This window comes from Caretta caretta, chromosome 10 (assembly GCF_965140235.1).
Source record: "Caretta caretta isolate rCarCar2 chromosome 10, rCarCar1.hap1, whole genome shotgun sequence".
Lineage (NCBI taxonomy): Eukaryota > Metazoa > Chordata > Testudines > Cheloniidae > Caretta > Caretta caretta.
The window spans coordinates 69,521,009-69,536,138 of NC_134215.1; the positions used below are offsets into that span (position 1 = coordinate 69,521,009).

At 44.3% G+C, this 15,130-nt stretch overlaps 1 protein-coding gene across 1 annotated transcript; it reads left to right on the forward strand.

Moving 5' to 3' along the window:
- The first annotated feature begins 1,223 nt into the window (after nt 1–1,223).
- On the forward strand, nt 1,224–4,394 carry BCL2A1 (BCL2 related protein A1). The gene is made up of 2 exons (XM_048867026.2): nt 1,224–1,715; nt 3,557–4,394. Exons 1-2 carry the CDS (start codon nt 1,296–1,298, stop codon nt 3,662–3,664), a joined length of 528 nt encoding a protein of 175 aa, XP_048722983.1. The 5' UTR covers nt 1,224–1,295; the 3' UTR covers nt 3,665–4,394.
- The last annotated feature ends 10,736 nt before the right edge of the window (nt 4,395–15,130 follow it).

Sequence of the window (15,130 nt, forward strand, 5' to 3'; positions counted from 1 at the left end):
GTTTCACAACGTCCTCTCCTGACACCACAATCTGGGAGAGTTCCTCAGATTTGTCATCTGAAACGAATCACTCAGGTGTGGGGATCTGCCCCACATCCTCCGCAGTGAAGACGGATGCAAAGATTCATTTAGCTTCTGTGCAATGGCCTTCTCTTGCTTGAGTGCTCCTTTGGCATCTCGATTGTCCAGTGGTCTCCCCGACTGTTGGGCAGGCTTTCTGCTTCTGATGTACTTACATTTTGTTGCTGTTAGTTTTTGTATCCTTAGCTAGTTGCTCTTCAGATTCTTTCTTGGCCTGCCTTATACTTTTATACTTGATTTGCCAGAGTTTATGCTCTTTTCTATTTTCCTCACTAGGATTTGGCTTCCAATTTTTGAAGGATATCTTTTTGGACAAGTCAGAGTTAGAGGAAGGCATGGTTGTTGGCCCCTACCATCCAGAGACCCTGCTCTTCTCTTCTGCTTCCCAAGAACCCTGTTGACACTGGGAGTACCAATATCTTTCTCAGCTGCTGCCCAGTAAAGACCCCTGTAATTTGTGTGTGTTCACAGTACAGTAGGCCATATCACTTAATGCTGACTGGATCAGTATTCTCTCATACCTGGATTCCCTGAGGGATGGAGGAGTTGTGAGGGGGAAGAACTTTGTCACAGTCAGTCACTCCATTCCAATCTTCAGAGTCTGATCTTCACTCACATGGGGGCTTTTGTAGGAATAAGGTCAGCGGTATAATCTTATAGAGCTGACACCCCTTCTTCCATAGGCAAGAGGAAAGATATACCAGATTTGGGTTCCCTTCTATCACTAACTGTGAAGATTTAGCCATCATCTCCATGCAGTTCAGAGTGAAGCATTGGCCACTGCCTGTGGCAGAGTATTTCTCAAGAATTGCATGTTCCAATAGTGTGCACTTTTCTTTTAAAAAGCAAAATGTGGCAGCTCCTCAATGGGTGTAAATCAGCACAGGTCCATTAAAACTACGCCAATTTACACTAGCAGAGGATGTGGCCCCCACTAATGTATTCTTGTAAGGCCTCACTTCCTGCATAATACATAATTTAGGATAAAGTTTTTTATTTTTTGCTTCTCTTTGACCTCAGTGAGAATTTTTCTTTCATTTCTGAACTCATAGCAACAACCCACACATTCATTTAAGGAAGCTTTAAGTCAGTGGGTTGTACAGGAACTTCTGTGATGCAAGTGCCTAGCTTGTAGTTATTTAGTTCAGCTTTCACAGTGGATTAGCAGTTTCACACTGGTCAAAGGCTGTGCTTTGCTCTGAGTCTGCTTCTAAATGGAAAGCTCTGAGTACCGCTATGTTTACTATTTAGTCCAAGATTATCTGAAATACATTCTTCAGGAACCACAGCTTGGACCAGCCCCAAGCAGAGTTGCTCATGTCTTAAGAAACGCTGCATCCTTTCTGCAAAAGGAAAATGAAGAGAGTCTGAAACCATGTTTGGACACACTTGATATTACCTCTGTAGATGCTGCCAGAAGAATTTTCACTCAAATCATGGATAAAGAATTTGCTGATGGAAACACTAACTGGGGACGGATTTTGACAATATTTATGTTTGGAGGAATTCTTTCTAAGAGGCTTCAAGAACACAGAGTTCAGCTTACAGGAGATAATAAAGAGCAGATTTCTTATTTCATCACGGGGTACATTATAAACAACAAGGCTGAGTGGATAGAGGCAAATGGAGGTTGGGTAAGTTTCAGTGCTGTATTTTATAACCATTTTTCACTGCTGTCTACATCAGGAGAATTTTCCTTAATAAATTTTTTAAAAATGCTCTTTTAACTACTGTCAAAAAGAATTGTCAACTTAGCCAGGGCTTTACCATTTGCTTTATTTAAAACTTTTATATCTTGAATTCTTCCTTGAGACTTAAAGCAAATATCTTGCTTCCGATATAAATTAGCAGACAATACAAGACCTTTTTAAGGTGCTTGTGACAGTATAAACCACTAAAGTAAGCCCTGAATCATTTGTACAGTACACTTTCCAAACTGAAATTAAAGTGAAAGGACGCAATAATAATGCTATGGTCCAGAGCCTTTTCAAGTCAATGGAAAGGGAAATCTTTATAGGTTAAATCCTGTCCACACTGAAGTCAATGGGAGTTTTGCCACTGAGCTCCATACAGCCAGGTTTTCATCCCCTGTCAACTTAGTTGTATGGTCTGATAATTAAATATAATTGGGGTCAAATCCTTCTAACCTTATTCGTGCACTGAGACTACTTGTGTGAGTGGAAATTGGCTGAGATATTCCTAGAACTTCCTCATGGTTATTTTACAAAAATGAGTAAAGTATCTGACAAACAAGTATGTCTCTTTTTCCAGCTTCAATTATATGACCATTTAATTAAAGTCCCTGTGCTGATGCAGAGGAAAGTTGTAGGAAACTCCGCTCTTCTGCTTTGCAGGGTTTCATCATGCAAACTAGATTTTCTGTAGGAGTTTAGGGGAAGTTGATGGTAAATGCCATCAGAGCCTGAGATCCCCTGGTATTCTGTGTGTGTGTGTGTATATATGCAAATGCCACTTTCTCTTTATATCACCTCTTTGGGCCTGATTCTGCTCTCAGTGCAATGACTTTTGATTTACACCATTGTAGATGAGCTTAGAATCAGGCTTATTTTCTCCTTTCTCACCTGTCCCCCTTTACTACTGTCTTTGTCCTTTCCCACACTTTTCTCTAGCTTGCTTTTCTCTGTTTCTGTTGGGTAACAGTTGCAGTGAGTTAGTGGTGCTTCATACATCGCGTTTATAGAGGCTCCTTTGCCTGCCTCTTTCAGTCAAACCTGTTTAAGATCAGCATCTATTCCTGCCATTTTTTTCTCCCAGTATCTGGAATTTTCAGTAAGTACCTCATAACACCAGAAAGAGAAGGCTTAAAGGGGGAATATTTATACGCATAAAACCTGGATTTGTGCTGGAAATGGCCCAACTTGATTATCATACACATTGTAAGGAGAGTGATCACTTTAGATAAGCTATTACCAGCAGGAGAGTGGGGTGGGAGGAGGTATTTTTTCATGCTTTGTGTGTATATAATAAGATCTTCTAAACTTTCCACAGTATGCATCCGATAGCTTATGCTCAAATAAATTGGTTAGTCTCTAAGGTGCCACAAGTACTCCTTTTCTTTTTGTGAATACAGACTAACACGGCTGTTACTCTGAAACCTATAAGCATATTAAAACTGAAACACAGACAGTTATGTTACTTGCAGAAACGAGCCCGAACTCCAAAGTTTAAATCCAACCTAAATAATGAACCTTCCCCAGAAGGGAGTAGGCAGGGAGGGAGCAAATTTGGCCATGTTATAATCTGGAGATGAGACAGGCATTGCATGATTTGCAAATAGTTTCAGCTATTGTTTTTAAAGCCCAGTTCATCTTTTTCTGAGGTAGTTGTCGGTAAACCTGTCTCTATGACAGCTCTATTGAACGGAAAGCCTCCTGCTATCATGAAACAATGGTGCATTTTTCACGAGCTCATTATTTTAAAGATATAACCAGACTGTACATATTCTTCTCCACAGGAAAACGGCTTCCTACCTATGTTTGAGGAAAAACGATCATGGCTGTCCTTATTCAACATTAAAGCAAAAATCATGGATGCTTTTTCCTTCTTCAGTCAGTACTATTGACAAGATGGAGATCAGCCTTCCCCATGTAAACTGGATGTTGCCACAAGACTCATTGCAGTGGCTTTCTTCAAGCAAGAGGAAAATGAATCAGTCTTCTAGAATTAAGGATACGTTTTCTTGCTTACATTATATTTTAATTTACGTATTTACTAGTAAATGTTTAGGTGCTGGCTTATTTGACAACACTGAAGACTAGAGTCTTCCTGCCATCCAAGAGGTACAGAACTGACCCCCAATATGCCTCAACCCTGACCTGGAGGGAATACCTCTTGGAGAGACAGAGAGCAGTTCAGTGTCTATCGCCTCTGATGCACCCTCAAAGACATGCATTGTTTCACCTACGTATAATCCAATGGGTTAGGAACAGTATCAGTTTTAATTCTGAATTTTAAAAATTTTGTGAATTAAATTTATTACTTGATTGCATTTTGTTGTTTGCTTTATCAGCAGAAGACTTCTTAAATAAAGGGGCTAAAGCACTCACTGATGAAAGCACATGCAAGTTCATGAGATGGATCAAATGATCACTTGGGATCAGCAATTTAAAATGTGTGTATATATTCACTAATCAGTACAATGGCATCTGTTTAATAATTCCTTTTTTTTAAAAATGTTCTTCATATGCATGGTGCTCTTTCCACCTGCAATGACCACTGACTTATTTGTTTAAAGAGATGCTTTTAAATGGCCAAGTGCAAAAAGTTTATTCAAAATCAATAAACTATTTATATCTTCGATAATTCAAATGTGATGAATGGGGTTTTGGAAAAAAGATTAAAATATAAACATATACTTAGGCTGAAAGTTTATTTTTACCAAGTTTCATCTCTGAAAAAACATTTTTTTCTATTCAGATGAGTTAGATACACCTGGTAAAGCAAGTGTAGGCATAGGTGCAACTCTAGGCCGTATAGGCCTGATCCAAAGCCCACTGAAGTCAATAAAAAGACTTGTTTACAAGCCAGTCTGTAGCATTTTTGGTGCATTATCTGGCAACGTGTATGAGCAGCCTGTTAGATCTTGATGAAATAATATATATGGATCAGATTTGGATGGCAGTACTAGATATTTAGGGGATACATTTAGTGAATGAAGTTGGAGCCTCTGAAAAGTCACAGGAACACCCTCTTGTTAAAGATTTCAACTTATGCTAAGTAAAAGACCTTTTCTTTAACTGTTAGGACCCTAGGATTCTCCTGGAATAGCTGATGAGAGTTGGGACTCACTGGTCTCCTTCCCTTACAGGAATGGAGAGAGTGAACCGGGGTAGGAAACACCAAGTACATATGGGTGGGGAACAGTGGCTCTGTGCCATGCCACTTCCTCTCCGAGAGCCCTCTATATAAGCAGGGTTCTATGGTGTAGGATGTGCCATAGCAGGAAGGCAAGTAGTTGCTCTTGGAGGGCATGTTCTCTATGTGACGTGGTGGCTTTTTGATAGAAAATACTCAACTGTGAAAAAAGAGTTAAAAGCAGAATTAGCTCCCTCCACAGTTTCTCTTCTCACTTGAAGATGGGATACGGCACAGCTGTGAGGGTATGTTTACTGACAGTACAGCTCCTGGAGAATCTAGCTGCTGTTAAGGAGGCGGACTCTTGAGAGCACAAAGAGGTGGAAAGCCATCTTCAAAGATAGCCCGGGCTCTAGATAACGTGACATGCCTTTCCTGTGGATCCTTGGCATCCCTGGGATGTGCAAATCCAGCTTCATGTGACGAACCTCATGGAGTTTCTGTAGCACATTGTCTCTTCCTACAGGAGTCCTGGTGACTAAGTCACTGACCCTGGTCATTCACCTGCAGGGAGTGGTGCCTAAGATCTAAGAGTCCAGATAGTTGTATTCCTTACACCATGTTAGATCAACAATTGTAGCAGGGAAAATCCAGAACCCCAAAAGCCTGGATTCAGGTCTCTTAACAGGTATATTTGTCTACATATCACGAGTGCATTATGAATGCATTAGAGAGAAAATAGACAGATGTGAAGGAGGATAAGTGTCCGTCATGGGATTTTACCTTTTCCTCTGAAGCACCTGATACTGGCCACTGTAAAAAGCAGAATATTGGACAAGGCAGTTCCTATGGCTTTTTAAAAATAAAATCTTTAATGTATTTATTTGTAATCTAATCCTTCATATATATGTTCTGTTAAGGATTAGGGATTTTAAAGCATTTCAGTTCACCTTCAGACACAATTCTCAATGTTTATTTTAGTTGTCATTATTATTACTATTGTACAGGCAAAGAACTTCAGTAATTCCTAGGAACTGTAGATCAGCAGCAGGGAATCAAAAATGACCTTACCGCTAACTGTGAACAAAGTGGTTGTAAATTAAGTGTTTAAAGATTTGTATTTAGTTCTCCTTGTGAACTTCCTCTGTCAACTAAATGACACATTCATTGACATTCTTTGGGTATATTTTGCCCCAATGGAAAAATACAAGTTCATTTTTTGTCTAATAACTTAATATATTAAATATACAAAGCCAGAGTTGGCCTTTTATATAGACATAGAATTACAGATAGACAGTGTAATGGTTTTAGTACTTGTCTTTCATCTCTAAAACATGTGTTTAAATAAAGGAAGGTAGGATTATCCGCTAAATGATCCATTGGGACTATGGACTATCTTCACCAATAACAAAATCTATAGCTGCTCTGGATTTAAGAAAAAGAACAGCTAGTATATCTTCTTTTTATTATTTTATTATTCATTCTTTGTACTATTGTAGTTTCCAGGAGCCTTAGGCATGGAACAGAACTCCAGTGTGCTAGAAATGACAGACCCTGCCCCAAGGATCTTACAGTCTAAGTAAAAGACAATAGACAGCAGCTGGATACAGACAGATGGGGAGTTTAGGGAAACAATGAGACAATATTGATCAGCATGAGAGGCAGTAGTCAGCACCCCAACAGTCTAACCATTGTCACGTTTTTGTAGGCCTCACGGCAAGAGTTTTTAAGAAGGGTTTTGACTGAGAATAATGAGTTTGTTTTGCAGATGTTTACAGGGAACTTTTCCCAAGGCTGAGGGGAAGCATAGGAGAAAGTACAAACATGCTTGTTTGAAAATTTAAGAAGTGGTCAATAGAGGCGGGCATTATGGGCCAATCGGAGGCAGAGGTCAACCTTTTGATAGTGAATGAAAGATGATAGGTAGGGTGGAGATAGGTCATGAAGGGCCTTCGAAGTGAACACAAGTAGCTAACATTTGATACAATAGAGGAGAAAGTCAGTGAAGGGATGCACTTACGCTGGTATATCTTGATTTCTATGTGGTATCTAAGTATACATGTAGTATATTTTAATGCTACTGCCTCAATCGTGTAGAACACTACTGACATTGTTTGGTTACTGACATCATGTTATGCACCACCACATCTGCAGTGTATCTATACCACAGCCATTGAAGACATCACTTCAACTGTCAGGCAAAATATTGGAGCAGCAGACAATGCTCTGTTTCTGGAGGAAAGGCCAGTCAAACGGCACTGGAGCAGCACAGAAGATGAATACATCAGTACAGTTGTCAGGTAGTATCAGGATGTCACTGCAGCACATGATGGCATTGAGACCTACCAGATCACCTAATCCCATTTTTTTACCAATGGAGCATTGGTCATTATTTACTAGTATTTACGAGTGTTTGGTCAGATGTTTTAAATGCCCCAAGTGATGTGGCTTCTGCCCCTTTCCCTGGGAGATTGTTGCACAGGTTAACACATGTTCCTGACAGGCATGATGCAAGACAGCACAAGCCACAGAAGCTGCTGACACATACTGAAAAGGAGGAATCACATTGACAAAAAAAGCCATCGTCCATTTCCTGTAACTCACAAAATTCCCCTAATGTTCCAGACACTGTCTCCTACTCTCCACCAGTTGCCATTTAGTCAGTATGAGGATGGGAAATCACTTGGTCAATGGCTGTTAAATTATATTAAGTTGTACTCCCCCTTTGGATAGCAAAACCATGATGGCGGCGATTTCTTTATGATGTTCTGTCTAGACGAGGCAAACATGATTTGCAACCAAGTGTTGGATGGGATGCCTTTCTACGAACACAACAGTCAACTTCAGACTGCTCTAAATTATGGTGGGGGGTAACATTAAAACCATCTTTGCCACCTGCCTCTGGTCCTGTGCTGAGCACAGCTCAGGCAGGGCAGTGAATCTGGAGCAATATTTCTAATAGAGTAGCAAAAAACCCCAAAATACAGTGAAAAGTACCTTTCATGTCTCTTCATTCATCAGAAAGAAACAACACAGGTCCCGGACATCTTCCAAAGTATTTTTGACAGTCACTTTCAATTGGTTGATTTAGTAGTAGATGCTAAAGTCTGAAGCATTAAAATAAATCTCACAGTAGTGAATCACCAGGCATTCTAAAATCAGAAGTCAAATCATGAGATTGGCTTAAAAATCACAAGACTTTAGTTATTTGCCTGGCTTCTGACTCTTTACGGTGCACTTGGCTCACATTTTCAGACTGTTCTTTGGAACCATGAGGATTAGAATTTTCTGAAAGCAGAGACTGTTAGTCATCACTCAACTCCAAAAGCTACAGGTTTAAGAACATCAACCACTGCACCACTGGTGATAAAACCAGAAGAGCTGGCAAGGCTGATTTCAAGCTTACAAGGATTTGCAGTCAGAATGGGTGGGTCGGGGTCTCATGGGTGTCCAGAATCACAGAATCATAGGACTGGAAGGGACCTTGTGCGGTCAATCTAGTCCAGTCCCCTGCACCCATGGTAAGTATTATCTAGACCGGGGTAGGCAAACTTTTTGGCCTCCCCAAACAGCCTGGCCCCCGTTCCCTATCCGCCCCTTCACTGCCCCCCTCAGAATTCCCAACCCATCCAACCCTCCCCCGCTCCTTGTCCCCTGACCGCCCCCTCCTGGGACCCCTGCCCCTAACTGCCCCCCTGAGACCCTACCCCCATCCAACCCACCCTGCTCCCTGTCCCCTGACTACCACCCGGGACCCCTGCCCCTTATCCAACCACCCACCCCGACTCCCTGCCCCCTTACCATGCCACTCAGAGCACCAGGACTGGCAGCTGCACTGCCCAGCCAGAGCCAACCACACTGCAGCGCAGTCTAGAGCACCTGGGCAGGCTGGTGGCTCTCGCAGCCGCGCTGCCCAGCAGGAGCTCACAGCCCCGCTGCCCAGAGCGCTGGCAGCATGACGAGCTGAGGCTGCTGGGGAGGAGGAACAGCAGGGGAGGGGCCGGGGTCTAGCCTCCCCGGCCGGGAGCTCAAGGGCCAGGCAGGACAGTCCCATGGGCCGGATGTGGCCTAGGGGCCGTAGTTTGCCCACCTCTGGTCTAGCTCCATCTCTGAACTAAATAGCACAATAGAGAACAGAACATATGACTTTACTACTTGAAACTGGTCTCTACCATTTGAGCTAAAAAAGAATCCCCAGTACAGTGAAGTAATAGGGCTCATAGAGCATCCTGTTTGTAGGCCTGTTTCTAGGGTCAGCCAGCTACAAAAACTTGGCAAGTCTCAAATTCCATCCATCCAATGAAATGTTAAATGGGGCATAAACAGACCAGCCTGGAGGCATTACACAACAGTGTAAGACATTTTCCATTTTTCTCCTCCCACATCTCAGGCAGACTCATTGAGCTAGTCAGGCTCAAGACTTATACGGATTCTGCAGAGAAACTGTAATGCAGGTTCCCTTGTTCTATGTGTGGGGCTGCCCCTAGTGTAAATTGGGTGGTCTTGCACTAGCCAGTGCGGGTGTGTACTTGTCACCATTGTCCTCTATGTTATGTTCATGACATACACTCAGAGAAGTTAGATAAAAACATAAACATAACAGACTGACTGCTGCTAGGCCCAGATCCTAACCTGCAAGCAAGGTCAGGGGAAACCCCCTGAAATTTAAAGGGACAGCCTACAATTGTAACACAGTTTTCAAAACACCACACACTACAGGATAGAATGTCAGGTGACCCAAGTTTCTGTGAAACACAGAACCCTCCGTTGCCTTATCTGCAAATGGGCTAAAAGCCATATAATTGCTGATGGCAAACGATTCTTCTTTAGTTCAATATTCCCATACAGCGCAGAACAGCATCAGAGATACACAGTGCAGATTGGAGCAAAGACTTTCACCCTAGCATGTATTTAGTTGTGGTTGCCCCATATAAAAGAGAAAAAAAGGCTGGCACTATCATTTTAGCAAAACCCTTTAACTGTCTGTGTCATTCAAACAACAGTAGGATGAACTCCCAAGTTACTTCAGGTCAAACAATTCCATATTCTGTAACGGTTTGCAGATCTGCTGAGGAGTTAGCTAATTGTATGCAAAATGCTAGGAAGGACTCAAGGCTTTCCGAGGTCTGGGGCAAGTCTGTGAAAATTTTTGTGCTCTTCAAAAGCCAATTCTTGCAAATAAGCCCATTTCCCCTAAATTACCGCATATACAATAGCAGATGTTGTACAGCACGCTCTAGAGGGGAAAAAAAAAAAAGAAATGTTCCCACTACTTTCCCATCTGATGGTAATATTTGTTTATTTTATTTTATTTTATTTTAGTGTGTGCTGAGATGAGTCAGAAAGAAGAGAAAACTTTCATCCCTTTAGGAGAGTGTCAGTACTGTATCAGCTTCTGCCGTTCATTCTGTAATCGATCAGCTCCTGGAAATTGGGGCCGGGGGAGGAGGTTCAGGAGGGTTGACATTTTGCTATTCAATAGTGACACCTGCTCACTGCCCAGGAACACCTTAATGGAGGTCTCAGAAAACACAGTTCAGCCCTAATGGCTGACAGACAGATATGGTGATGTGAGTTGTGTCTACAGAGGTGGTGGTGGTTTTTGGGGCGGAGGTGGGAATCAGAGGAATATGGGGGAATACTGAATCATTTAGGAAATTACATTAATGTCCAACTAAATTCAGTAGCAGAACAGATTGTAGGGAGACTAGCTCTGTTGTATCTTCAGATTCTCAAGTGAGAGAAGGCAGGGAGTCCATCATAAGCTCAGAAGTTTTTCATGGAGAGCAATCTGTGACTGAGTGAGATTTGCCAAATAGGTCACCATCAGCAGGCCTCAGAGTAGCAGCCGTGTTAGTCTGTATTCGCAAAAAGAAAAGGAGGACTTGTGGCACCTTAGAGACTAACCATTTTATTTGAGCATAAGCTTTCGTGAGCTACAGCTCACTTCATCGGATGCATTCAGTGGAAAATACAGTGAGGAGATTTATATACACATAGAACATGAAAAAATGTGTGTTTATCATGCAGACTGTAAGGAGAGTGATAACTTAAGATGAGCTATTACCAGCAGGAGAGTGGGGGTGTGGGGAGGAAGAAAACCCTTTGTAGTGATAATCAAGGTGCTGGAAATGGCCCACCTTGATTATCACTACAAAGGGTTTTCTTCCTCCCCCCACCCCCACTCTCCTGCTGGTAATAGCTCATCTTAAGTGATCACTCTCCTTACAGTCTGCATGATAAACACACATTTTTTCATGTTCTATGTGTATATAAATCTCCTCACTGTATTTTTCATTGAATGCATCCAATGAAGTGAGCTGTAGCTCACGAAAGCTTATGCTCAGATAAATTGGTTAGTCTCTAAGGTGCCACAAGTCCTCCTTTTCCATCAGCAGGTCGTTGATACTGCTGTTCAGCACTGTCTCAAAGTCCTCCAGTGAAATCCTTGGCACCTGGTTAATAAGATCCATCAGGAAGTGCCCAACAGTGTTGTCAGCAGCCACTTTATCAGATAGCACATCCTCTGCGTACTGTAGCACTATGCTCAGGGTATCCTGGATCCTGGCTGACGTTGCCCCCACCTGCTGCAAGTCACTGGACAAGCCAATCACTCAACTGGTACTCAAAGAGGTGGGGGGGTTGAATAATGAGCATGCTAAGTGCTTGATAAAAGCACAGAGCTGACCTGAGCAAAGCCCCTACAATCAGTGCTGTATCTGTTTGCAACTCTGCATGTGCTACATGTGTAAACCATATTGAGTTGCTTCTCTAGACATTAGGGACCATACCTGGAGACCCTTACCCAGGCAAATCTCTCAGGACTGAGTAAGGACTTCAGGATTTGGCCCTGTGCAGAATGCACTATTGCAAAGATAGCAGCTGGGAATTCAAACTTCTACAGCAAAACAAATGGTGAGACAGTGCAGCTCAGCATCCACTGTAAACTGCTCTCGATTGTTCATAACTCACCCCAAATCATTCCCATTACTGCCAGAACTTCCTCTCCCTCTCGCCTACTGCTGCCACAGCTTCTGTCACTGGGGCCAGAGGGGGATTGTTCAAATGTTCAGCAGCTCTCTACTCCTCCCACCCCCAGCAGCTGCTTCTCTCACGGGGGCCAGGCTGCTCTTGAGTGGCTCTCCAGTCTCTCAATCCACCCCAAGCCTGTGTTCCCTCTGGGAAGGCCATTAATGCTCTTTTGGGCAAAAAGAGTCTGAAGGGAAGGGACAGACTGCCCAAGAGAGAAGAACTGCTGCAGTCTGTCCCTTCCCTTCAGACTCTTTTTGCCCAAAGGAGCATTAATGGCCTTCCTTTATCTGCTCCCCTTGAGCACTAAAATGGAGACCCAACAGGAAGGACAGCAGGTCATGACTCCCACTGAGGCCCCTCTTGCAGCCTGACACAGAAAAGGCTGAGAAGGGACAGGGAAAGAGAGGGGAGACGGAAGCTGCGAATGGGCGACAGAGGGTGGATCACTTGATGATGACCTGTTCTGTTCATTCCCTCTGGGGCACCTGGCACTGGCCACTGTCAGAAGACAGGACTGGGCTAGATGGACCTTTGGTCTGACCCAGTATGGCCGTTCTTATGTTCTGATGAGACTATCACAGGTCAGAACGAGAGTTGGTGATGGAAGTCTGTCTGGCAGCACACGTCTTTAGTGTGAATCTGGTGAATTTGCATCTCAGATTTACTTATGTTTCAATGAGTCGAGCAATTGTCTTTTTATTATTAGTAATTGGTGATTTTCTGTTTCTTATTTGAGGAATCTCTAGTCACCAGGTTTTCAGTTATTTTGGGAGGAAAATATACACATTTTTTAGACTAAAAACCCCCCAAACCTACTTTTTTTTTTCCACATACTTTTTAAAGTAAAACTTGAGTTGATGGCAGTAGATTTACACAGCCAGCAGAATTTGGCCTAAAGTTCAAATGTGTAGTCTAATTTTCCTTGATTTTAAAGATTTAAATGTCAGCGTGGCTGTTTCCACAAGAGTCAGCAAAGCCTTGTTGAATCTTGATAGAGTTTGCATAAGGCTAAATGCACATTTCTGTTTAAATTACATGACTGTAACATGTGAATGGAAGCCCGAGACTCATCTCCACTGACTGTAAAAACCTCCTGGAGCTGATTTAATGATGAAATGAAACAGAGTTATTCAGCATTTTCCAAGAAGTGGGGGAAATGACATGGTGCAAAAAAAAGTAAGCCAATTGTTTTTATGAGAAAATCGAGAAGACAATGTGACATATGAATGTGACTTACACATTTCTAAGCAATAAAACAACCCATTTTCCTAGTTTTGTGCTCTCAACAGGTAGGGTCTTGGCCAGAGGTGGGCAAACTATGGCCTGCGGGGCACCTCAGGCCAAAAAGTTTGCCCACCCTGGTTTAGCTGGTCATTTGTTGGAGGAAGAAAAAAAAGGAAGGAGATGTTCGCATGTACCTCACAGTTAAACTAGAAAGCCACCAAAAGCTGCAAAGTGTGTCTCCAGATACAAACATCCACATAATTAAGAGATCTTCACATCTGGATTTTAGTTTGACCTATTATATAAAGATGAGAGTCAGGGAATATTTGGATCTAGGGATTTTGGTCTAGCTCGGGGATGGGCAAATTTTTTGGACTGAGGGCCACATCGGGGTTCCAAAACTGTATGGAGGGCCGGGTAGGGAAGGCTGTGCCTCCCCAAACAGCCTGGCCCCCGCCCCCTGACTGCCCCTCTCAGAACCCCCAACCCATCTAAACCCCCCTGCTCTTTGGCCCCTGACTGCCCCCTTCCGGGACCCCCCACCCCTAACCACCCCTGGGACCCCACCCCCTATCCAAGCCCCCTGCTCCCTGTCCCCTGACTGCCGCTATCCAGACCCCCACCTTCTGACAGGCCCCCCCGGACTCCCATGCCTATCCACCCCCACCCCGTTCCCTGTTGCCTGACTGCCCCCCAGGACTCCTGCCCCTTATCCAACCCCCCCACTCCCCGCCCCCTTACCATGCCACTCAGAGCACCAGGACTGGCAGCCGTGCAGCTCAGCTGGAGCCAGCCACACTGCCGTGCAGTCTAGCACACCGGGGCAGGCTGGCGGCTCTCGCAGCCGCACTGCCCAGCAAGAGCTTGCAGCCCCGCCGCCCAGACCGCTGGCGGCATGGCGAGCTGAGGCTGCAGGGGAAGGGGGACAGCAGGGGAGGGGTTGAGGGATAGCCTCCCTGGCCGGGAGCTCAAGGGCCGGGCGGGCCGGATGTGGTCTTTGGGCCATAGTTTGCCCACCTCTGATCTAGACCATACCTGACAGGTGTTTGCTGAACCTGCTTTTAAAAATCTCCAGTGATGGAGATTCCACAACCTCCCTAGGCAATTTATTCCAGTGCTTAACCACCTTGACAGTTAGGAAGTTTTTTCCTAATGTCCAACCTCAACTGCCCTTGCTGCAATTTAAGCCAATTGCTTCTTGTCCTATCCTCAGAGGTTAAGGAGAACAATTTATCACCCTCTTATTTGTAATATCCTTTCAAGTACTTTAAAACTGTTTTAATTTCCCCCCTCAGTCTTCTCTTCTCCAGACTAAACAAACCCAATTTTTTCAATTTTCCCTCATAGGTCATGTTTCTAGACCTTTCATCATTTTTGTTCCAGAAGGGTCCTGTGCAAGAGCTTCCATTTTTTAAAGACAGTAATACATGTTAAAAACAGCTAGGAAGAGTTTACATTACAAAATCACATTGGACCCATGTGTCGCCTTACCATTGGCCCCCCACCCTGCAAACACTTCCAGGGGCTTAACCCTCAGCATGTGAGGAGCCCCAGAACACTGTGGGCAGCAGGAACCTGGGTGCTGGGCCCCTGGAGTCAGAAACCCCCTGGGCAGCAGGAGTGTGGGAACTGGGGCTCCAACTGGCACAGGGAACCTACTAGAAACCCCCAGGGCAGCGGGGGACTGGGTGCTGGGGATCCCCCTGGGCAGTTGGGTCCTGTGGATGCTGGTGATCCCCCTGGGCACACAGAACCAGAAACCAATCCGGCAGCGGGGGCCTGGGCGCTGGGGATCCCCCTGGGCAGGGGGAACCAGAAACCAATCCGGCAGCGGGGGCCTGGGTGCTGGGGATCCCCCTGGGCAGGAGGAACCAGAAACCAATCCGGCAGCGGGGGCTTGGGCGCTGGGGATCCCCCTGGGCAGGGGGAAGCAGAAAGCAATCCGGCAGCGGGGGCCTGGGCGCTGGGGATCCCCCTG

What these genes read in the sequence shown, in the direction of transcription:
- BCL2A1 (XM_048867026.2), top strand. Translation starts at nt 1,296, where the DNA reads ATGGAAAGCTCTGAGTACCGCTATGTTTACTATTTAGTCCAAGATTAT. An exon ending in TAGAGGCAAATGGAGGTTGG is followed by an intron (nt 1,716 to 3,556) that starts GTAAGTTTCAGT and finishes TCTTCTCCACAG; the next exon opens with GAAAACGGCTTCCTACCTAT.